We start from the raw sequence: 25,570 nt of genomic DNA on the forward strand, positions 1-25,570 counted from the left end.
GAGTGTGTAGGCCTTCTTTCTGCCTATAATGTTTGAAGACAGAGTTAAAAAGACAAAATGTTCTACTTTAAAAAAAAATAAATCCTACTGTGACTTAATATTAGAGAAAGTCTCTAGTCTGACATTTAAATTCAGGTCAAATCTGATGTATACATAATAAGCTGAAGGATGTGCCAGAGAGGGAATTCCAATTTGTCACATACGTAGTATTGATCAATATTTAACACAGTGGGGGAAAAAAACAGCTCCACGGTGTTCTACAAATCAATAATCTTTATTAACACAGTATAAACAACAAACAACAACAATGGAAAGTATCCTGTCGAGTGTACATGGACAGTATAGACCCAGTAGATCTGCGAGGGGCTGACAGACAGAAAGCATGGGACAGAGGTTAAACCCATGGAACACGTACAGTATACACAAACCATACCATGTTCCTAAAGCCATTCGGGTGCTTTGCAGATGAACAGTAGAGGGAGAACGAAGCACAGTCATGCTAAGCAGACGGTTAGCTATGATGTTGAAACAGAGTCGTGACATAAAAACCAAGAAAATCTTCTCTTTAGAAAGGTTATTTTATATAAATGATTTTAAGTGTACAAAATGCTATTTCACATCTTTCAAAGCAGAATTCAGAGCGAGACCTTGTAGCCTATACACTTCCCTTTGAAGTACTACAGTCTACTCAACTGGTTTACAAGCTACATTAATAACGCACGCGCTCGTGTGGCACCGCAGTTACACTGGGCATCAAGGGACTATGGGCAAAAGAACAGATCAGCAGCATCATGTTTTTTATTAAGAATACACACACCTATAAAAATGCACCAGGCGTCATATGTCACCGTCATCCCATGCAAAACAGCACATCTGCTGTTTGGACTATTAGTGAGCTTAGCAAGGGACACCCCCTCACCACCCCCCAAAGACACACAACATACAGTTTCTATCAACACAGCAGCATGTAAACATCAGCGCGGCTGTTTCATAGTTCTTATGTTTCTGATATACATATGAGAAGTTAAGGCTCTTTCAGGACCTGAGGATTTAGAACATATGATGAGGCACACAGAAGGCAAAGAAGAGCTCCAGACAGAGGGCTAACTGAAATAATAAAGGAGCACAAGGTAGCCATGGAGGTCAGGTCACCTGTGCAGAACTCATTGACAAATATCTTTTAGGGGATTTGGATGATTTGATTCCAGGGTCAGAGAGAAAGACATGCCAATGCTTTATTTAGCACAACAGTCGTACAGAACTATACATGATTATTTTCTCAGATTTGTCGAGCACTGCTAGAGCTCAATTAGAAGAACGTTCAAGCATTTTTTAGGAGTTTTCTGTTACATTTAATTCATCAACTTTAACTATTAATTATGGGAGCATAAAATTATGGATCTTGTTGGTTGGATTTCTAGGTACCATAGTTTAATGGTAAGAGTTTGAAGCTTGTGTCAAATTACTTTAAAACTCAACAAAATTAATAATAAAATAAAAATATTTAACCCTTATTAGAAAAAAGGCAAACAAATACACATTGAAATGGTGGATAATCAAATATGCAATAGTCAACTTTTTATCCTGTAATTCTTAAAAAATATTAATGAATCATTTTAAATGTTTGATTATTTCCTGAACTCTTGACTGTCTTGCACTTTCAATGTTTTTCATTAATGAGTGCTAAATAAATAAATACAAATACATTAAATAAAACATTTATATGTGCCTTATATAATATTTTTTTTCTCATTATAATAGAAAATAACTATTTATAACTATTTTGCGCAAAAAAAAACTTGTGAGAACTCATATTTGACACCCCAGCCCTAGATACAGATTTAGGCTGAATGCTGCAAAGAAGTTATACCCAATAAAGCAATAAGGATGTGTATTAAAAAATAAGGAAAAATTGATGTGTTGCATTACCTTTCATATTAAATATTAATATGAATGAAATCTCCATTAAAACAAGCATTACACTGATCCAAACTGAATCGGGTTCGACGAAACATTCTGTGTAACTTCTAATTTACATCTTTTATTCTTCACTGACTTTGTCTGAACATTATACTATACTATGTGCACTATTATACACATATATACTATATGTTTTATGTTTTTTCTTGAATTGATGAAAAAACCTATTCAAACATTCTTTTTATGTGTTTAAATATAAGGAGAAAACCAAGTTGCCTCTTTATAAATGGTCACATGTCACTTTATCATGGTAAAGCATCGGCATGTCTCTTAATATCCGCCCTCTCCTAATATATTCTGTAAAGTAACCCAAAGCAGTGGCTATCACAGACGTGTGTATAGACAGTCCTTAGAGAGTTTTTTTTTTTTTTTTTTTTTTTTGTAACAGTTCAGGAACAATGAAAGTTGGAATGTAACATCTGATTCACGTGGGGAAAGAACAGATAAAAGCACTGTGGTCAGTTTGAACCAAAGTTTTAAGGGTTCTAGACGACAAAAGCTGCGCTGTCAATCCCATCTTCTGTCAATATCACCTCCAAACTCCAAAACGAACGAGGATGATGGAACCTGTCATGCCCTTACAGAAACTGTTCTCATCCCATGAGTCAAGAATGACTTCGGCCTGAAAACAAAACTCTCTAAAAGCTCAACATGTCATACAAAAAAAAAAAAAAATGCATATAAGACGTTTATTCCTCATTTTCCTATGAAATCTGCTTTGGTAACAACATAGTCTCAAAAAGCGATTATTCCAGGGCCATGTCATCTTAGTGGTGAATTGTTGTTGAATTTGATTGTTTTTATTTTAAAGCGTCTTCCTCTTGCCTCTATCAGCTAAATGGATGGGTTTAGTTACACCAGAGTGGGATTTGTTTGCGTTCTGCCACAGAGCTGTTTCCACATCAGATGCAACGCTTGCTGGGAGGCGTTTGTCATAAAGATGTCCGTGCTGTGAAAGAGAGAGCTATTGTGCTGAGGGCTGATAGCGTGGAGACCTTGGATGCAGAACCAATGGCATTGGGGCCTGAAAAGGTATTAAAAAAAACAAGATGAAGCTGTTAATTTAACTGTTAAAGATGGAAAAAGGAAATTCAACATTTTCTTTTCTTTGCCTCTGATCTAACATCATGCCTCTGGAAATAACTGTTAATAAGTTTGTCCTAGAACTTACCCAAAGATTAATATTGACATATTCTCGGACAATTTAATACTTCTCTACTTAATGGGGCTATTAATAAATGTGCGGACATTTCAATAGAACACTGACAGTGAGTCATACAAACCTAACCTGCATGAAAATGAAGTTGGTTGTTAGAGTGACTGTGAATGTCTGAGGCACGATCTCACTGGTGTTTTCACACCCACCCACACCACCTAATGTTGGTATCCATATGTCTTTTTTAAAGGCGCAAAGTATTATATAAGATCACTTTATAGTGGTTTTGCTACAGTGAATCCTTTAGCCTCATTCAGAGGGTCAAATTTGAAAAAGTTCCGTTTCCTCCCTTCCTTGCTATTCCACATTTTGTAAAAAGTCAGCTCCAAATGGGCGAGTTGGATTTTTCTTGCAGACATTCCTCCTCTTGACAATCCTGGCTGGCAGGTTGATATTTCAGTTAATCAGAATCAGAATTATGAATCAGAAATACTTTATTGGCCAAGTACAGTTTTTAGGACAGCACAAGGAATTTGACTTGGTAGTCGGTGCGGGAAACAAAAAACATAGAAACAAGCCAGCAGCAACAATAATAATAATAATAATAATAATAATAATAATAATAATAATAATAATAATAATAATAATGATAAATATAAAGGATGAGGGATAAATAAAGGATAGATAGAGAATAATATCTTTATCTAATCCAGTATATAGTTAAACTGAAGAGCACTCACAACCAGTTCCACTTTTAGTAGCCGTTACACCGCCTTGTATTGCCTTTATGGGATGATCTGATGTGTTTGTGACCCAATGCGATGCAGTGGTTGGACAAAACAATGGAATATCGTCTTAAATAGACTATGTTTGTGGTCATGAGAGGTAAGGATGACAAAAAAGTGAGTGTTTAAAACAGCTAAAACAGCTGACTCAGCAGATAGTTCAGAGTTTACTTTCCTGCACCACAGCGTGAGCGGTCACAATTAGGTCCATTTTTAGTAGCCGTTATACTGCCTCATATCGCTTTTATCAGAATCAGAAATGTTTTATTGGCCAAGTACAGTTTTTAGGACAGTACAAGGAACTTGACTTGGTAGTCGGTACGCGAAACAAAAAACAAAGAAACAAGCCAGCAACAATAATAACAATAATAATGATAAATATGAAGGATGAGGGATAAATAAGTGGTCGGCCACAATCTTTCCTGCACGCCTCAGAATCCTGGAGACGTACAGGTCCTGGAGGGAGGGCAGATTGCAGCCGATGATCTTCTCTGCTGAGTGGATGATACGCTGCAGTCTGGCCTTGTCCTTGGCCGCAGCTGCAGCGTACCAGATGGTGATGGAGGAGCAGAGGATGGACTGGATGATAGAGCTGTAGAAGTTCACCATCATCTTTGTTGGCAGACTGAACTTCTTCAGGTGCCGCAGGAAGTACATCCTCTGCTGAGCTTTTTTGATGAGGAAGCTGATGTTCAGCTCCCACTTGAGGTCCTGGTTATGGGATGATCTGACATGTTTGTGACCCAATGCGATGAAGTGTTTGGACAAAATAATGGAATATTGTCTTAAATGAACTATTCCTGTGATGTGAGGAGGAGAAGGAAGACTGTTCATGATTTACTGCTGCTGCTGCTGCTGCGATAAACACACACGGTGAGCAGTGTTTACGCCCACTCATGCATAAGGCTAAAACGCTGAAAAACAGGCGAGTTTGGGAAAGTAAACCTCAAATACTATGTTGTTGGGGTTTTTAGAACAATTGGAGATGGATGAAAAATAGCATAATACTGGACCTTTAAGTCTTTTAGCTTCTGTAATTGTTTTCTTTTATAGCTGTTTTACTTTTACTTCAAATTTGCTAAGATTTCAAATAAAGGTCAATAAATCTCTTGTGTGCCTAAATACTATTTTCTCACCTGATGCGACGTACCAACAGGTACTATGATTGCAGCACAAATCCATTTGAGTTGTGTCCCCTAAATACTGTATAACCCTTACCCTGATCCCAACCATAACCCATAAGGAACTCCTTGTCTCCGGAGCTGAAACAGGACTTAGATCTGGGGGCTTTTAAAAATGAACTAAAGCGTGTTTTAAAAAAGGGACCAAGTGTGCAATCATTTTCAGATTGCACTCAAATGCACTTCCTTTGTGTAATGCACGTCCTTTGTATAATGTCAGAGTTAATGTTACTGTAAATGTATTTTCTGTGTGCAGGGACAGACATTGCAAATTAGCCTTGGCTATAAACGTTGTAGTGGGGTACATGTTGATTGTTCACACTTGTCCCTATCAAATAAATAAATAAATAATTGTATTCTTCTATCAATCCACCTTTTACTTAAAAACCCAAATTCCACAAGAGAGCTGATATTGTAGGTTTTATATGTTTTTAAAGGTGCTTTTATTGTGCAGAGCAAAATGTTACTGAATAAGGTTCAGATTGAATTAGCTGTAGAAGCTAATATTTAACATATTTTTATATTGTTATATTTATCTATCTTATAATATGATTACTGTTAGATTTAGTGATTTGACATAAATAACGATAATGGTGATACATCTGTTTGGTCACTTTAATTAATGGATACTGACACATATACCTTGTTTATAAGTTTAAAATAGCCACAAAGTGAGGAAAAAAGAAACCCTGAATGGTGGAGATGCATTGAAAATCGTGATATTGTAATAATTGTTGATTAATCAAATTGTAGCACCCTGAATCGTAATCAAGTCGAAAAATTCCTGAGATTGCACTCCTATGTGCTAACGCAGATTAGCTGCAGATATTGTCATGTTTAATACAAAATTACCTGTGGTGGCAAACTAAACCTGGTTAATGTAATGTCAATGTCATATACAATGTAGTCCTACAGGGAAATGTGTCTTTATCTATCCTGTTGAGGAATAATATATAATAAAAATAGAATAAGATCTGTAAAAACACAAGAAAACATCTTATTTAGAATTATCACTAGTTTGATTTATTCAATAGTCTCTTGGCATTTTCAGTGAGAAATAAATATTGTTTTTTGGAAATTGAAATCTACCAAATAATTGTTGATTGAACATAGTGTATAGCAGTAATACAGCATATTCAGGCTCTGTATCTGACTGTTCATGACCATGCTAGTAGCTCAGCTAACCACAAGTGTTGCGCTGCTAGCATCTCGCTATACAGTATATATTGGAATATTGTGTGTTGCTGTCACTGGCGAGTGATGCTTTAACTGGTTGGATGACTGAGATTCTCATAAGTCTATGCAAGGGCAGGGCGACTAGTCATGTAATGAATTTGCTCACCACTAGAGGGTAGTCCTACAGAGGCCAATGTGTAATGCATGGAGGCCCCTGACTGATGGTCTATGTACAGTATATTCCAGTTTCCAATGTTGTCACACTGCTTTTAATTGATATTCACATACCCCCCCATGACAATTAGCATCCTTCACTTTGGGAACAAATGATCATTAGTGTACTATATAATCTTAAAATATATTGAGTGTCAAACCCATATAGGGTACTAAAAATAATATAATCAGTTAAAAGTATTGTTTTAAATCCTGGGGATTTCATATTGTAATCATGGCCAGCAAATATCAGCTGTGTTTACTACAAACAGCAATGTTTCTTTGGCCAGTTTTGTTCGAAATCTCATGTTGTTTTCGTATGATGCAAACCCCAATCTGTGTTGATGTTTTTGTTATTGTCTTGGCTGGATGACAGTACGAGTGCAGCTAGGCAACTATGAGAATCCCATGGTGTGTTTATCCGGCTTTGAGCAACAAGTTCTTAGCCTCCGAGGGAATCCGGCACAAATGCAGGCAGCTTTTCAAGAAAGCCAAAGCAAAGCATGATAGGTTTAGAGCATGTTATGCCCCAGACTCTCCTAAAACACAGCCACAAATGAATGAGGGGATTCAATCAGTCTGTAATACTGTCTAGACCTGTCACAGCTTTAGCGTACATTGAGGTTAGATATAGCAAGGCTTCGTGTAGTTAAAATCAGGTTGCACTTTCACATCAGCCATTAAAACATCGCTTTTTGACTACCTGGTGACCTCTGCAGCATTTATGCACAATATAGGCTGGGGTAGACTTCAGTATCCTAACACACTGCTTGGTTTAAATTCAAAAATACAAAAACAAAAAAACAGAACAGGACATCAAAGAAACTGACAAAAACCCAAGCCCAGAGGTGCACCACTAATCACAACAACACCACTATCTCTTCAACCCACTGCCCTCAGGGGGGTGCTAGAGGTCTTTTATGATTTGTAGTACAGGCCAGCCACAAAAAATGAACATAAAAACACTAAAAGCAAACCCTGGCACTCAATATACACTTTGTTTGTTCTGCACTTATTGAGATTTGGTGTTGTCGTGGCACTCTCTTTGAGTGAACATAAGAGAGTGTAGAGGACACATTTTCATGAATATCAATCTGTTATATAGAAATGTATTTTTCATGTAATTACATGTAAACATAGTTTACGACACTGGGTTTATGTTTTTTCTTGAAGATGCTTTTCACAAGGAGTCGCTACAATAATCTTGTACAGCCGTGAAACAAGAAAGAGATTCTACTTTAAGTATACACTTCAAGGGTTTCTGTTATACTGAGTTTGACAGATATGAAAAGCACTGACTTACATAAGACTTACGTTTGTTTCCACTACAAACACAGAATAGAAAATTGATGTTTGTGCCTCAGACTTCGGGAACACACAGTTCTTTTAGCTGTGTCTAAATTTGCTGACATCAGACAGATAATAACACCATTTGAAAAGACCTACAGTTTGTTCTCCTTTGGATGCCTTTTCATGTGTTAGTGAATGTTCTTTTTATTTATTAGTCCTTTTCATGTACATGTCACTCATGATGTCAAGGTCTCGTTTGATTGTAGTCATTTTCAGGTTGTAAGGAATTTGTGGTATAGCTGTAAACACAAAGGATGCAGGAGCAAGATCCGGCACCTCCCAGATTTTGACGGACACTTGGATCCAGCACCATTTTTGCTTTTAGGTGTTTTGATTACATTTTGAAGTATTATATTTGGACAGCTGTGTCTTTTATTAAGTTGAAATTACTGGAAATTTCATTGTAAACACAAAACTGAACATATACACTGCGAGAGTGAGGAAGAGAGGGGAAAGTCAAGCCACGCCCCCACGCTACGTCTGAAGTGTGATTTTGCGCAAAAATTGTTTCTCTGTCAGCTTGGAAGACGATAGAAAATGGCTAAAAAAAAAGTCAATTGGATTTAAAGAGTTTTTTTAAGCCAATAAGTGAAGCTAAGCCTGAGGTTCAGAAGTCCTAGCTTGTTTGTGTGGCAGCAACAGTTAGCGCAGCGAGTAGCAGCACCTGTTGTGATGATGCTAATACAGGAGGACAACTATCCAGGAAACATGAGAATGACTCAGGCTGGACTCAAGATGAGCTGCTACTATTGGCTTATGAAACACAAGGCAGGTTAAAAAGTTGTGAGGATACAAAGTTCTTCATGCCTGTTTTGACAAATAAAAGGTAAGCACACATTATATTTTCATTTTCTGCTGTGCTGATGAATAATTAGAGGAGTTATGGCCTTATGTTATTGGTGTAAAAGTTTGCAAATATTTTGTATTTGTGGGTTCTGAAAGTCTAGTGTTTTCTGTGGCTAAATTAGCACTGATTATGTGCTGTCCTTGGTGCTGACACATGACAGCTGTCACTCAGAGTAAGAAACGGATGCGCTCCGTAACGGGCGATTGTCCTTTCTTCTTTAACGCCGATTCATCATTCTTCTATGAAACATTTAGGTTAATTGGTTGTTTGTGTTCACGTGATATTTTTAGCCCATTTAGTTAGCAAAAGGCGCTTTAAAAAAAAGTATTCCGTGACATTTTTGTCTCTCTCTTAGTGCCAGAACAACACCCCGCCTGTGTTCCGGGACTTGATGATTTACAAATTAAGCACTGTTTGTGGTTTCCTGATATTGCAAAAAAAAATTTTCAAATATGAACTTCTATTAGGTCTTAGAATATCCTCAGTTTGTAGTTTGATCTACTTAAAAATGCTTCATTGTAAAATCCAATTCACATCTTATATATACCTGTGTTGTTCAGGAGCTTTTTACATCCCGTCATGTCAGTACACTATTTATCCGTGAAAACGAGTCACTGAAGCTTAATGTCAGCAGATTTAAGAAGCAGGTTCCACATCTCAGTCTTCTTTTACACCCTTTACTCATGAGATCACACCTCTCACTATAATCTGTTGTGTGATGACAGCTGATATAGCTTGGAGGCATGTACCTAATTTCCTCAGATTAAAAACATATTACACGCATGTCAGATACAGAATAGAGTGCTATTTTTAACCCGCTCTGGTACTTTGGATATGATGGAAGCTAATCTTTTCTGGCAATACCACAGCAGGGGAGTGGATTATTTAGCTCTGCCACAAGGGAGTCGCAAGCAGTGAACTGACCTGGCGTCCTTCGGATGGTGATCTGCTTGCTGCTGTTGCCTTCTCCTCCCTCTCCAAAGGGCTTTATCTGGACAATGTAATCCTCATCTGTGGGCAGAGCGAGCTCCACTGAGGTGGTGTTGGTTTCCATGACGCTGGGGTTGCTATGTCGGTTTTTCTTGTACAGCACCTAAGGAAGAGGTCAATTTAGGAGTCAGGCAATGATATTTTGGCAACAAAGTAGGGCTGGGCGATGAGGACCAACATTAATATCTCGATATTTTTGTAAATACGATGTAAATCTCAATAATGTTAAATGCTAAAATAACATCACAGTGCTTTAAGATAAAAATAAATAAATAACTTGTGCGTGTATTACAAACATGGGCAGCTAGCGCCCCAAAAGCAAATGCACAAAATGACAGGAAAAAATACACAAAATTACTACAAAGACACAAATTAACAGTGAAATACACAAAAGAACAACACAAATACTAAATAGGAAAACAAAATACTTTCAAGGAGAAAAAAATGCACAATGGGACAACAAAATAATGTAAAAGTAAAAAAAAATGTACAAACCAGACAAATGGACAAATACTCAAAAGAACAACAAAATGGGACAACAAAAATCCAAAAACAACATACATACCAAAACAATACAAAAAATGACTCAGAAATACATCCAAAATTAACGGAAAAATACACAACAGAACAACAAAAATACACAATGGGACTGGAATATCTTTTAACAAACAGCTGAAAACTCTGTGCCACTTTAGTGTTTTTCTCTTCTAAGGGACAGCACGTGTGAGTGAGTTCTTTAATGTTTGTTTAGACTCAGTGATCTTCTAACTGTTCTGTTCATTCTGTTCTGAGAAGTAGAGAAAGCAGTGACTCATAAAACTAGTATTTTTTTAGGAAATAAGCTATGAAAAAAACAAAATAGACATATTATGTATCGATATAGGCGTATTTTCTATATCGCCAAAATAGAAAACTCGATATTTCTTCTATCTCAATATATTGCCCAGCCCTACAACAAAGCACAATTGTCTGATTGAACAAAGCAACCAGGATCTTACTTTGTACCCAGTCACCTCTGACTCGTTCTCCAGGGCTTTGACCTGCTCCCAGTTCAATATGATCTTAGAGTTTGATGCATTCCACATCACTTTACCTGGTGGTTGACTGGGTGCTGGGAAAGAAACACACAGTAGTTACAACACAAACCACCCGAAGAGCAACGCAGCGTGAAATAAAGGTCGATGCAACTCTTACGAGGCTTTTTGGTGGTGACGTTGACTGTGCTGCTGGGAGGCCCCGTTCCCGCCGTGTTGTAAGCTCTCACTTTGATGTAATAATTGGTGCTGCCTTTGACCCCGTGGATTATAGCTGATGTTTGATTTCCGACAGTTCTTTGCACGCTGGCTGTGTCTTCCTTTTCATTTTTACTCCAGTACCTCAGCTAGAAAGAAAAAAGAAATACAAAACTAACACGGGATGCCTTCTAAGCCTTGTAAGTAATTGAGTTAAAAATTCAGGGGTTCAAGGAGTTCAGAACTCAAATAGGCACAGATTTGATTCTCTTTTGACCAATCCACGGTCATAATTATAAGGATGTTTTAGAATCCTAATGCAACATATGATGAACTGGCCCACTAGAAATAAAATGTTAAGGTTTCATTTATTCAGACAACTTTTTTTAGGAATGTTAAATTGAGGTTTTGTTTATTCAGACAAGGTTTTTCAGGATTTTTTTTTTTTAAATCTCCTGACATGTTCCGACTGTCAACTGTCTTCCTCATGAGGTGATGTTTTCATAAGGAAAGCATCAAAGCATCTACAGATCTCCTTCATGTGTCCCTATGAATTATCTCAGGCTGGTCACGCCCCCTGTCGCCTGATGGTCTCTGGAGAAGAGAGTCCCAGCTGTGAGAGAGTACCAGATCCACGAGAAAATGTGAATCTTTCTAAACAAACAGATGTTTCTATTTTTTTATGGAAATTCTCTGCATCATATTTACTTTTTCCTGTTAAAATGATCCAATATACAATTGGGTTTAGCACGTGTACAACAATGACTGTTATTTGTGCTTAACAGATAGGTGAGGGAGGCTGAGGTCATTTTAGGAATGAGGTCAAAACTAAAGAAAAACAAACAGAGAAAGAATCCACACAATCCCCAGACATCATCTTCCACTGATAACAGATTTTTCTTGTCACCCTGCTTGTCAGGCCTGAAATAGCCAAGCACGCCTGACAGCACAAATATAATGCGTCTTTCCTCACAGGAAGCGTTTGCTCTGACCAGGCTCTTTTGTTGACTTTTAGTGGTCAGTGATTTATAATTGGGCTTATTTATGCAATCTCAAGGATAAAAATTGTGCCTTTGTTTGTATTTCAGATTTCATTAATAAGCAGAATTGGAATAACAAGGACTTAAAGTAAAGCCGCTGCTTAGTGGAATAGATTACAAGCTGAGGGGCGGATTCACTAAGATCTGAAATAAAGGGTGGTAATTCAGTTGCTTCCCTAAATAATTTAGTTTCCTCATCTGCTGCACGGAATTCACTAAGATTGCAGCAATGATTAGTGCACGTGCAGACCGACCATATTTAAATGAGCATTTTGTACGTGTTGTGTTGAACATTGAGGGTGAACATGAGTGTGCAGAAGCGAAAATAAAAATGTGAAGCAGCAGAATTGGAGGTGTTAGTAGAGAGAACAAATTAAATAAAATGAATGAATTACAGCAGCGGTGATCTCTGCGTGTGTGTTTGCACCTGCTTTTCAGTTGTACCATTTTCTGGTACTAAAACTATCAACACAAACAGTTCCATATATCATGAATCGCATTGCTCCCCCTGCATAAATGTATTTGCATTTCCTCCTCCCATATTTTTGCTCGACTTGGGAGATCCGCTTACTATGCATGTTCATTAGAGGGAAACGTGTCAGTAGATTGAGGGCGCATTGGGAAGTGGAGCGGCGGTGCACTCCCGATTCCCTGGGCTTTGTATTCCTTATTAGCGAGTGGAGTGACGTTTGCACAAGTTTTATTACCATTAAACCTTTAGTGAATCCGCCCCGAATGTTCTGTCCCTCAGTGCATTGCATCAGTGCGCTAATCACAGAGGTTAAAGTGCTTAGTTAGGCAACAAAAGAAACACGACTGAACCTTCCAACCTGGGACCAGACTGCAGCGTTATGCATGCAGAAAGCTATTATCTCCTACGCCCAGGGTGCATGAAGCTGAAACACTCATCAATAATTGAGGAGTACATGATTTGGTTGAATTAGCTGTCAAGTGAATACACACATACAAACACAACTGCATCCAGTGTCGGGCTTGAACTCACCTCGTAGCCCAACACTCTCTTCTTGCTGGCGTTCCAGGGCAAGGCTTTCCACGAGACTTCAATCTCTGAGGCGGATAGACTCTTGGCGCGGACCCTGGTGGGCGCACGTCCAGGTTCTGAGAAGAAACGCATGAAGAATAAACAAAGAACTTACAGCTCTGATGACTGCCTAAAGAAGGAACATCAAAACAGTTTCAAAGCTTTCTTTTTGGTCACAACAACAAATGGAAGGGAAACAGCAAAGGCGCCTGCAAGAAGTCTGATACAAAGGTTGGCTGCTTCCACGCTTTGGATTCAGACTCTCAATCATGCAGCAGCATTTCAGCTGAGATCTAGTGCACCACTTTTGGCATGCGATTAGATACCCACCCTCCTCAGCCGAGTAGATGGTGGCAACTGGTCCGAAGGGCCCTTCGCCCTCATTGTTGTAAACCCCAACTTTCACATGGAATGGTGAGAATGGCAGGATGCTCTCGTTCTTAAAGACATATTTTGATGCCTCAGGGGACGGGACTGCTGCCTGCATCCAGCCGGTTGCACCATGAGGTCGAAAAGCCACTACGTAACCAAAGCCAGGTCCGTTTTGTAGCTCCTCTGGAACAGGCTACACAGACAGCGACAGATTTTAAATGAAATACTACTATAATGTTCAAAAAGGTGTTCAAACTGTGAATGCAGCACATATATTTTTGGGATTTTTATTTAAAAAACAACAACATGCCCAACACATTTTTCATGGCTGGGGCGAAAAAGAGGCTTTTTTCAGTAAAAGTTAGACTTTAATTGAACTTTTGGAAATTATCATCAAACATGGATTCTGTGAGACGCCTCACAGCAGGAGCTAATGATTCAGAGCAGCCTGAACAAATATGAGCTTTTGGAGCCGCGCTGATATGCGGTGGCTTTGTAAAAATAAAGAAAGAACCAGACAGAGAGCAAGATGTAAAAAAAGAAATAAAAAAGAAACAAAAAGTCCATGAAAAAAGTTGGGACTCAGAAGAACCCATTGAGTTTAATTATCGTATTGAAAACTCAGAAGCATTTTTCTCTGCCCTGGGGTGACAGCAGCAGTTATTGCCTCTCTGTTCTTAAAAATGAAATGCCATACATTAAGCTGTTCAGCTGTTATTAATGGAGGATCCCGATCCGTGGAGAGTAATGACATCTGGCTACCTCCTCCACGGGTGAGGGCGTCTCAAACAAGCTTGCTTACCTCCCATGTGATGACTAATTCCGAGCGACTGCCACCGCCTCCGCTCACATTGGCTGGTGTGACCTTCGGAGCTGTAAGGAGATGACGGGATCAGCTTAGCTGTTGGTTTGACATGACACTGTAAAGGCACATGTAATCATTTTGTGCCGCAGCCGCTCCTAACACAGGGCCAGCTTTATGACAGGTTCTGACATCAACATCCTGATAGCCTCGTCTTCAGCTGAGCCTCACCTGAATACACCCAGAAAACATGAAGGATTTCTCCAGGGGATAATCTCCTCCCTGCTTTTTAAGATGAATTTGCATTTTAGTCTTCACCAAAGGTAAGATGGAAAACTGTGGGAAGATGGACTTACTTTTTCAATATTTTCCACCCAGTTTTTACTTACTTCTCCAATTCTATTTCAATGATGATGATCAAAAAAGGTGTAGAATCCTTTCATTGCACAAAAACAAATCTACAAATCTATCTCTTGGGTGAACTATGGGAGTTATTTCTACCATTATGCCAAGTTACAGAACTGGAACCATTATTACCATAGCTACACAACAGCCCCCCTAATCATCTTTTTGAAGTAATCTGTGAACTAAATTTGTGAACTCCACGCTCTACAATATAAATGGAATAATGTCATTATAATAGTGTCATCTATTCTCAATAGATAAGAAAAAAGGTCTGAAGAACTAACCATATTAAATAAATCAATGGGAAAAAAAAACACTACATTCACACTGCAGGTCTTAGTTTGGAGTATGAACAATATGCAAGTGATCTGCATGCGCAGAAGTAAAATATGGAGGTGTCCAGTGTAGGACTGTGTGTCGCGCTGAGAAATTTCCTTTCCAACAGAAGTCAGCACTTCATATCTTTAATTTTAACTTTCATTGTCCACTTTCTGCTGCATCCTCCGCCGTAGCTGTTGTTTTTCCACGCGGACTCAGAATTATGACATTTTCGCATGGTGGTGACGTGGGATTCGGATAAAATGCGCCTCGTCCGTCCAGACTGCAGTCGCATTGCAAAAAATACATATCAGATTTACGACCACACATGAGTGGTCATAAATCTGACCCAGTGACCTGGGTCGGATTTGAAAAAAAAAATTGAGCTGTTCACACCGTCTTCAATGAATAAAGGTCACGTGGGCAAAAAGATGGGACTTGGGTCACATTTGCCTGCAGTTATTGATTAGCCACAGCTACTTGTACCAAAAATTGTTGGATTTACAAGATGAACCAGGGGATTGAGGTGAATATTTACTCGATTTAAGATTTTGACATAAAAGCTGAAATCATCCCAATTATGTTGAGCTTTGAATCAATGTGCTTTTAAAAAACCTCAGTACTTACAGGTGCCCTTAGTCCTTGCTTGTTTAGACGGCTTGCTGGGCTCACCGGCTCCGATGATGTTGCTGGCCAACACTCGAAACTCATACTCCACCCATGGGTTCAGTCCTATTACTTTGGTTGTCAGCCGGTGTCCTCCCACTACCTGTGGAACTGGTAACAAACACACAGTCTCTGTTTAATGTTTTCAATTGTTGCTGAGTCTGACTTTATGTTAAACATTCATTTAATGATTTAAAAATGCATGGTTACAGGTTAATTAAACTTTGAGGACAAGATCACAGATTTACGTCCGGAATCTTTTTGAAAATGGAGCACCTCCAAGGTCATACCGCAGTTCTGTTTCAAATTAATGATCGTGTCATGGCAGATCAATGAGGCCAGCAAATGTATGAGAGATAAGTGTTTTTAATTCATAAAAATATCAATACAACAAGGGATACAGTGTGGCATAAAAGCCCTTTTTGCCAATGGAGTATAAATGCTAAGGGCCCCATTAAAGAGGATGTGGTGGAAAATGACACTGATGCTTTAGCTAAACTATCCTATTAAATTACAACCTTGGCAACAAGCTACATCATCCGGATGTGATCCATGTTTCAGATTCCCGGGAGTCCGATAAAATGGCGGTCAATGACGGCAGTACAATTGGTGCTGGGGTAGAAATTACACCCTCAATATTTTCACATGCTAGCTGGGATGAAAAGCCAATCACCCTCCCCCGGATACTAGGAAGCCACAGCTGGTTTAGGAGAGTTTACCTGTAGTGACAGCCTGCCACCCGAGGGAAAATGGTGTCCTGGCCTGGATGGCGTATGCCGTAATTGGACTGTGATTATCAGGACCGGGCCTCCAGGAAAGAGAGGCTGTGCTATCAGTGATTTCTTCAACATTGATGCTGGTGGGGGGCCCAGGAGGACCTGATAGGTAGCAAAGCCAGCCATGGAAAAGAGGAGAGAGAGTTAGAGACAAATGGAGGGGAGGAGGCACAGGAGGGCTACAATGAGAAATGTAAATTGGGAAGATATGGAGCAATGGCAAAGGGATGAGCAGTGGTTTTAGCACCTGCGGCTATTGCAGTCAAGCAGGCCACTGTGAACCTTTGGGAGATTGTGAATTTTAAAAGTTTCTACACTACATTTGCTGACCATCCTCTACATAGAATTTAAATAATCAAGCTTAAAAGTAAATCACTAGTAGTAGTAGAAACAGACTGGCGCTCTGTCCAGGGTGTACCCCCACCCAGCGCCCAATGAGAGCCGGAGATTGGCACCGGCAGACCCCCGCGACCCTGTTAAAACGGGAACAAGCGGGTATGAAGATGGATGGATGGATGGATAGTAGAAACAGTAGAAATACCGTATATTAATGGTATGGGTTAACTATCATTTACACATTCCCAAATAATCTTTCATACTCAAAATTGAGTTCTTCTTCTTAAATTTGAATCTTTAATTTTGCTCAATTAAATTGATTCTGTTTTATTAATTTACCCCCCCCAGCTTTGCTTGTTTTAACATTGTATTATTACCTCTGACACACCACTAAAGGGTAATAAAGACGTTTCCTATTTCTACAAATTATTGAAAAAAATACTGTCTGATGAGGGAACATTAGGTTTTATTCTGTTGATTTGTATCGCATTGCTTAGTGTTTTTTCAGCACATTGTTTCATATTTTATAACTATAACATTTTCCATACACAAATTATCATTCTTTAGCCTCACAATGGTGTTCCATTGTTGTTGCTGATTTTAGGCATTGGCTTGAAATTCACAATATTGAGGCCCCTATTTCCATGACATAAAGAAAAGCTTTGCACTGCTTTTTGATCACACCACCTGATTTCTTTACCGACAGGAGTCCACAATCCAAAAAGTTTGAAAACCCCTATAAAAGGGGTGAGAGAAGGGATTTGGAATACGGTGTTTTACATTTCAGGCAGATTGCAGACACAAGGCTATTGTTGACCTGCATAAAGAACTTTTTAAAGTCTGTGCTTTTCACCAGACAAAGGTGTAGTGCCGTGTTTGTTTGTGGCTCAGCGATAGGTCGGCATCAGCCTGGTATGTCCAAGCTAAACTCTCATCTTTATGCACACCTTGAATAATTACACAACTCAGCCTGTAGGGGCGCCGTGCGGACCGCAGTCCGCAGATCAGGGCGGAGCTCAACGTCGGCATGCTATTGGCTTTCAGTCCGCAGTTCAGGGTGGAGCTCAATGCGGCATGCTATTGTGCTGTGTGATTCTTATACAGTTAAAAATAATTAACCTGGAAATAAATAAATTGTGCCATATAAATAATTTTTTATGTTACATAATTCTGTAGGCATACAAAATAGATATGGGTTAGGGTTAGAGTAAGTCTGAATGCAATTGGTTTATAGAAAGTTGAGTGCCGCCTCGAACTGCAGGCTGGGGGGTGTGGGGTCGAAAAATACATATCTTAACATAATGTACATAATATTCAAATGTGTTAGGTGCCATAAAACACAGTGTACAAAAATAGTTATTTTTTGGTGCTCGAGTCATGTGACCAATCTTTAGGTTGGTTCTTCTTCTGTTGCACAATTCTTCTACACATGGTAAATGGTGAAACGACACTGCACCCAGTAGCAAAAATGAAGCAGAAAGCTGCCGCGGGCCTGATTTTATCATGAATTTACAACATTAAACAACACGTCAATGCACAATTTTGTAGTCAACATTATCAATTATGTTATTAACCACTGCATTATTGTATATGTTACACACATTGTGGTTGGCGCGAATCTTGAAGCGGTCTATATATCTAATTCTGTTTTATCTTTAATCTCAAACTCAAGCTTACTTTAAATATTACTTTTTTCATTCAGGGTTATCTCTGTGACCGCCGACTAACACAAGTTCCAACAGTTGGTGTTAGAAGAACATTAAAGTGTAGTTCATATTGCAGACGAGCAGTGGTTCCAACACACATGAGGTGTTTACACATCGTTCCCAGAGCAGCAGCAGTTGTTACTCAGAAACGTGGCAAACAAAGATCAAATATTTACCCTCTGCAGCGACTTACCTCTGACTACTAAGTCGATGGCGATGGAAATGCTGTCCACTTTGGTCTGCACGGCACATGTGTACTTCCCCGCATGTCTCAGCTGGATGTTCCGAATCATAATATCACCTGCTGAATGCTGCTGTCATTCAACACAACCACATGAATCCATAAGCAACACAAACACCTTCCATTGTTATTCAAGAACAGCTTCAAGTTCCTTATGGAAACAAAAGAAAATTCACATTTATCTCAATTAGCAGAATAATAACAGCTTTTCTCTCAAAATCTCTGCTTTCACATTGTGAAGATGACTCTGAAAGAACTTTAGACACAACATATTTTTTAACTGCTATAATTACAAGATGCTCTTACACAATAAAAGCCCAAATTAAATGGTTGTATGAAACCTTTTCAGTAAAAAAGGAGCAGCATAATGGCCAGAATGTTAGTCCTTTAATAGGCAATTCCCATTCTTGCATTATCATTTTCATCAGAGTGGAGCTGAGCAGGTTGTGTAATGAAGTGGACAAAGGCGGTGGAATAGTGGCAGTACTAAGTCTATGGAGTAGCTCATCGCTTAATCAATGGAAGTGCAGATGAACAGCAATTTATTAGGCAGAGGATGCTGTAAATCATACTTTAGGAAAACAGAGGAAGCACCTCTGTGCTCTAGATTTTTGGTGTTTGCACTTATTAACGAGCCTTTGAATTTTTTAGGTGAAATGGAAGATTGTGCATCACATGCTGAGACGCAATCTGTGAAGCCTTCTAAGAGCACAGCGGTTAGCTGAGACTGGTTGCAGGGTGCATATGTAAATTTCATTCAAAAATAAACCATAAGCAGCAATTTTCTGGCCATAAATAATACACTTGATACAAACATTCTCTCTGCACTGCGGCTGAATTTATTATGACCCTAGCTAAAAGAGGGAGAAGTGTAATATTGATGTACCAATAAATCTTCAGCTTCACCCCTCGACCTTTATTCAATGAAGTCTCAAAGGGGGCCAAGAAAAATAAATCACTGTCTTTTAAGGTGCATGGTTGAATAGGAGCACAGTCAGACTACAAAAAGAAAGATGAAGTAAAATGAACATCATTAAACCAGGTTTTTTTAAATAATTAATTAGGTACTTTAGCTTATGTTAAAGTCATGCTGTAAAAGTGGGATGAAAACAGGCTGCTGAAGAATGTTGCTCTGAACTGGTTTAGCAGCACTGGATAAGGGGAATTATCTTATTGGGACCGCATCAGCAGTGAGTGGGGAACGCTCTCTGTCACAAGATGCTAACTTCAACATTAAATGAAAAATGGAGATTCCCGTGGAGGGATTTGGTCACAACAATAGTGAGAGAAGGTTTTAAGTGGAGACGACACAAACACGTAAACAGCAATTCAGCTTGGTTAAAAATGGAACATCAAAGCATGTTGATTTAATACATTATTTCATGTGTATATATATATATATATATATATATATATATATATATATATATATATGCTACTATACATACACTTTGGCTTTATAGCTTTCGCTAATATATTAGTTACAGTATTTCTGTATTTTACCTTTGGTTTCTTGTTTGATTGTGCATGGTTGCAGATACATTAACACCTTTCATTTTGTTTTACATCCTCTCATTAGCCTATGTTCATTTCATGCTATACCCTACCTGTGTTACTTCTTTCTTTGAAAATGGTTCGATCAGTTATAGTTATCAATGTTTATTTAGCCTAGAATACAGAAGTGGTAGAATATTTCCATGGGTGTATTTTTCTTCATACGGTTCTAAAATACTTTTAAATTTTGCTTCAATAAATTAAAAAAAAAGTCATTTTTATTGTTCTTTTGTTGAGTTTGTATGGTAAAAACAAGCCTCTCTTCAATTAGGTAACTTACATATGTCTTAATGAGACTTTTAATACTTTTCAGAAAGAGCTCCGACTGTCTGTATCATAACTGACACACACAATCTTTCATATATTTTATTGAAAAACAAAGAGCACAAACCTCCGCCAAGCGTCAAATATCCTGCTTGGCAGATATTGGCAGTTATCTAGATCAGTGACCATGGTAGCACTATCATTCACACTTTAAACTTGGCTTGTAAGAAAATTCTATGGCCATTTATAATGACACCGTTAGTCCAACTAAATGGACACTAAATGGATTTTTTAAATCCTGATGAAATACCCATTGAGGATCCAATCAGGGTGAATCTAATTGAGGAACCAACCCAACGAGAGGTAGGTATTTTTTATTAAAAAAAAAAAAAAAACCTAATCCAGAATCATTATATTGATATGGATCTTTCATGCTGTAAGGTCTATCTTCAGTTAAAATATTGTCAAAATCTGTAAAGTGCTTTCGACGTCATCCTGCTAACACACCAACACATAAATAAACGCTGGTGAAAATATGACCTCCTTTGCTGAGGTTTCAGATGTACATTAACCTTCTGGATCACTAGAACGATTGTTGTTGCTCTGATATCTATCAGTCTGCCATTAGACACGGAAACTATCCACGATTTGTTTTTCACATGTAAACTTTAATTAGCAATTTTAGTATTACTAATTATACTACACTATATACGTATTGTGATACCATTAAAAGTAAAATCTGTTAGGTCTGAACTCAGTGAGTACTTCTATGATGTATCTATATTTGTATCCCTACCCTATTCCCTACATTTGAGTGTAGAGAATTCTTTGAATCACCACATGAATGGAAGCTCTAATTACATATATATATATATATACACACATTTCACAGTGTGCAGGAAAGTATGAGCCTGACTTGGTGCTAAGAAGGGTTTGAAACAATGCAGCATGAATCACATGTTTTTGGTGATGGCGTCAGACACATAACAGCAAAGCATATCTACTGTGCTTTGGTGTTTATTAGCACTCAGTTCTAGATGTTGCTGGGTCTGACAAGAGATGCTTTCAATTGTTGTAAAGACATCTAAATATAAATGGTTTCACTCTCAGATTGGGGTGAATGATCAAATGATTCAACATTTAAAAATTGTTATGAAATAAATGTCAGATATTTGACCTACACCTCCCACTTTCTCAAAGAATCCACCATGGCTCCCAAAATGGATCAGCTGCTCGTTGAAGAACCAGGTGAACTTCAGCTCCAACGATGGGTCGTGGCTCACTTGACAGGGCAGGACAACGCTCTCTCCAACTGAGACATCCAGCGTTGTTGGCAGGGTGGTGATGATGGTCGGCTCTGAAACACATTGTCAGACATACAGTACATTTTTACCAGAGGTGTAAAGAGTACTGATACGTATATCCTACTCAAGTAGAAGTACAGGTAAAAAGTAGCTCAATTAAATAGCATCCAAAGTCATAGTTAGTTGTTACTTTCACCCTCCACATTTATTTTTGGTAATAAATCTTGCCACTGTTCCCTTGCATACAGTAAACATCCCATGTATAAACTTTTAAAGGAAGAGACCAACTTTGGCACAATTGGAACTGAATTTATATTCCACAAAGGCATCTGTAATAACAATACAAGGTTTGTCAAAATGGACAATAAAAATCTAAATAAATAATACCATTATTAGTTTTAATCTGGTTGCTTGGCTATGAAGTTGTGTATTTTAATGTGATCTGATTATTTCATTTTTTTCATTTACTCGCTAATTGTTGGATGTAGAATTGTAACAAATGACTTTACTTCTTTTAAAATGTACTTAAATACAAGTAAAATTACTGATTTAGAAATATATCAAAGAAGCTCAATTAGATTAAAGTAAATTGTAATGCATTACTTTCACCTCGGCATTCTTCATATGCAATCAATATATATATATATATATATATAAATAGTATAATTCTATTGTAATTCTATGTAATAGAAGAATAGACAGGGAGAAGGAGACAGCAAACTGTGGTTCACAGTTACAATACATGGTATTAGTTTGGGCCTGAGCTCATCTCTGCAGGGAAAAGCATTCATGTGTCTGTCAGCTCAGAGTTGAAGCCTGGATCTCCTCCCTACCCTTGACTGCCACGAAAAAAATCCCAAACTACTTCACCAGGAAGAAGGAAGCAGCTCTTCTTTAACTCATCACAACTCCTCTCATTTCAAGCCTGCAGTCAGTGTGTTTCGCAATGGGAAAAAGCTGAGCGTCCTTTATCTGTATTTGTGTGAAGCACCACAGGAGGAAGGTGGAAAGGATGTAAGGGAAACAAGATGACAGAGGAGAGAGGCTTTTGTTCCCAGGGTGTAAAACACCTTTCTCCCTCTAAGGGGTGCTGTAAGCACTTGGTAGAAATAGCCACTCTGGGTAAATGGACTAAATTAAGTATGGCAATTAATCCCTGGACAGACATGGATTGTTGTAGAAAGTGCCGGCAGTACAGTCTTCATTCAGAGTCATTCAATACCTTCAATGTATTTGCTGTCTTGCACACACTCATACACACACTCCTGGTGATTTTTCTGTCCCTTTTCTGATTTCAGGCCAGATGCTATTAACTGGTGGGTTTTTTTCCATACACACCATGACAGTGTGTCTAAGAGGCTAAATGGTGAATGATGGTGCAGCAGTATAAAAAAGTGGTAATAACACACATGAAGTACTTGAAGTTCAACCATGTCTGCTCTGCCTCTGATGTCTGGCAACAAGGACGAGAAAAAAATGGAAATTTAAAGAAAGAAGGGTGGAGAATTGAAAGGTGCATTTTCAATGTCTGCTTCTTTCAGCTTGTCCAGGCTTGGTCCAGCCTTCCAAGGATCTAAATAACAGAAGAACCTGGACATGTCACTAGTCTATGACAAGGCTAACATACCGAGAGCCACAGTCATGCAAAGCAACTTTTTGGTTAATTATATGATTTTTAAGAGAAGGAAGAGTGGCAAGGACAAAAAATCCAATGCGAGAAAAAAACAAAGCATGTCAACATCATTTTTGACTTGACAGAGCAAAGGTAGAGCATTTAATTGAAAGACCAAAAAGACCTTGGTTGTTATAAAGGAATTAATGTTTCTAGAAAGAACAATGTAATGTGGAATTAAGGTTAAAATTGCCTGTATGAGTAAAGTGACGCTTTTCTCTGGTTGGACAGAAACAGGTGTCCACGCCCTTCAACCCAATGATAAATCCAAATGCAGCATAGAATGATGAATCCACCAAAGTGCTGTGAACAATCCTCTACTGTGAGATCAGGTGGTAATACTGCAGGATATTTCTGCAAACACACTTTCCAAAGGTGCTGATTTCCCGAGCTGGCTGAGGGATTCTTTCTTTTCCAACCTCTTGTCTTTTCTAAGAAGTCAAAACCATTAGCTTCCTCCTTTAGCCTCCTTTGTTCGACTCTTTCTCCTGATTGCAAAACATGTCTACTTTCTAGACGACAGATTTACTGTAATGTTATGTCTAATGTGAGGCTGGTGTAATTATTTACGTCCTATTATTTCTCTGGTCTCTGCCCTTTTCAGACACCACCTCTCCTTGTAGTCTTGTCTTCTTTCTGTTTCTTTTATTGGCCTGGGAGATGCCCTATGACAATAATGGTGGGAATATGCTTTCCTTTATTACCCTCCTTTGTCATCATTTGTGACAGACTGTACAGACAACTAAGGTTGGTTACACAACCACACACTGGGCACTGAGCGTAATTTGATTGATTTCTGTCTAGTATAATGCCTTGTTACCTGCTGCCGCTCTAAACGACAGGATAGTAACCTCCTCACTTAGCGGGGTCAGTCTCTGAGTGCATTAATGCACCGAGCCAGACTGAGCGGCACCTAAGGGTGTGGCTGTGGAAGAAGGGAGAATGTGCTGCTGAGGATTGAATTAGTGGTTTAAAGTATTTATTGGACACTCGTTCGAATGGTTTAGAGGGGAATACATCAGTCCTGGGATGTTGAATAGTGTCATATTAGAGAATGTAAGGTTTTTAACATAATAACAGCACTATGTATTGAATCACAGTCTTTAGAACTACTGAAGTCAGGCTTATACTATACTTTCCCATACCCTATTTTAGGGATGTCCCGATACAATTTTTTCACTTCCGATATGATACCAATATTGCAGCCTTGCGTATCGACCAATACTGATCCGATATGATATCAGCACAAATCATAAGTACTTTTATGACTTATTTTGTAGTGTGAAATGTTAGAAAAAGCTTGATCAAGTGATGTTATTCAAACAGAGAACAATAGTCAGCAACAGTAGGTTACTTTGTTGGAGTATGAACCACAGTCACCTATGGATAAAAGTGCTGGAGCGGAAAATTTTATTGGAGAGCTTATATCTGTGATTTTAGATGCAGGCCGATAAAATTTGTTTTATGGCTGATATCGGACCGATATCCAATTTCAATATCGGATCAGGACACCTCTACCCTATATCAACTGAAACATTTCAAAGAAATAACACAGCATTATTTTTGTTTTCCCTTTTTTTCTTGTGGTGTAGCTCTTTGACTTCAGCTGATTGGCTGAGAGAAATCACATGGCATTTTAATGAAACATCACTGAAATGATCACACAAAGTCACTTGCTCAAAAAAAGGCTTACAATGACATTTCGTTAACGACTCAGTCAAATAAGGAAACAGCTCTGAATGAAGTCAGTTACCGCTCCACTACTGGAAGGTCAAGCAGAAAAACCTTGTGTCACAGTGAATGAAGGACAAATCCTACACACGGCAAAACCCAGAAAGTCAATACAGTAAATGAAAGAGACTGAGACAACCTTCAAATAAGAATTCGATGTAATAGATGCAAGAACATTTCCAGCTCAAACTCTGCTTTTGATTTGATTGAAATTGCAATCTAATGAATGAGGAGCTTCTCATACAATTTAACAAGTGAAACCAACATCTGAAAGGACCTTTACTAGTCCTAGTACATGTCACAGGAATTAAAACAAACCCAACCATTAGCAATGTTTTTTTCACACTACACAGGTGTGGTGCATGGTTACGTGTAGACTTGGCTGACCCTAACTTTGTTTCCCACCAGTGGGTCCGACCCTGCTACCACTC

At 38.5% G+C, this 25,570-nt stretch overlaps 1 protein-coding gene across 2 annotated transcripts in view; it reads right to left on the bottom strand.

The window, feature by feature from the left end:
* Positions 1 to 255: 255 nt before the first annotated feature.
* cntn4 (contactin 4) overlaps positions 256 to 25,570 on the bottom strand; it is a 325,246-nt gene continuing 299,931 nt past the window's right edge. Inside the window, exons 13-23 of one of the 2 annotated variants that reach the window (XM_028447019.1) lie at positions 21,614 to 21,789; positions 18,567 to 18,684; positions 16,275 to 16,433; positions 15,517 to 15,666; positions 14,167 to 14,237; positions 13,323 to 13,557; positions 12,954 to 13,069; positions 10,873 to 11,059; positions 10,677 to 10,789; positions 9,613 to 9,781; positions 256 to 3,004 (exon numbers count right to left, since the gene is read on the bottom strand). In XM_028447019.1, coding sequence (XP_028302820.1) covers positions 2,913 to 3,004; positions 9,613 to 9,781; positions 10,677 to 10,789; positions 10,873 to 11,059; positions 12,954 to 13,069; positions 13,323 to 13,557; positions 14,167 to 14,237; positions 15,517 to 15,666; positions 16,275 to 16,433; positions 18,567 to 18,684; positions 21,614 to 21,789 — 1,586 coding nt within the window. In that variant the 3' untranslated portion in view covers positions 256 to 2,912. Of the gene's footprint in view, positions 3,005 to 9,612; positions 9,782 to 10,676; positions 10,790 to 10,872; positions 11,060 to 12,953; positions 13,070 to 13,322; positions 13,558 to 14,166; positions 14,238 to 15,516; positions 15,667 to 16,274; positions 16,434 to 18,566; positions 18,688 to 21,613; positions 21,790 to 25,570 lie in introns of both variants that reach the window. The other variant, XM_028447018.1, reaches the window with a different exon arrangement.

This window comes from Gouania willdenowi, chromosome 5 (genome assembly GCF_900634775.1).
Source record: "Gouania willdenowi chromosome 5, fGouWil2.1, whole genome shotgun sequence".
NCBI classification, from domain to species: Eukaryota; Metazoa; Chordata; class Actinopteri; order Blenniiformes; family Gobiesocidae; genus Gouania; species Gouania willdenowi.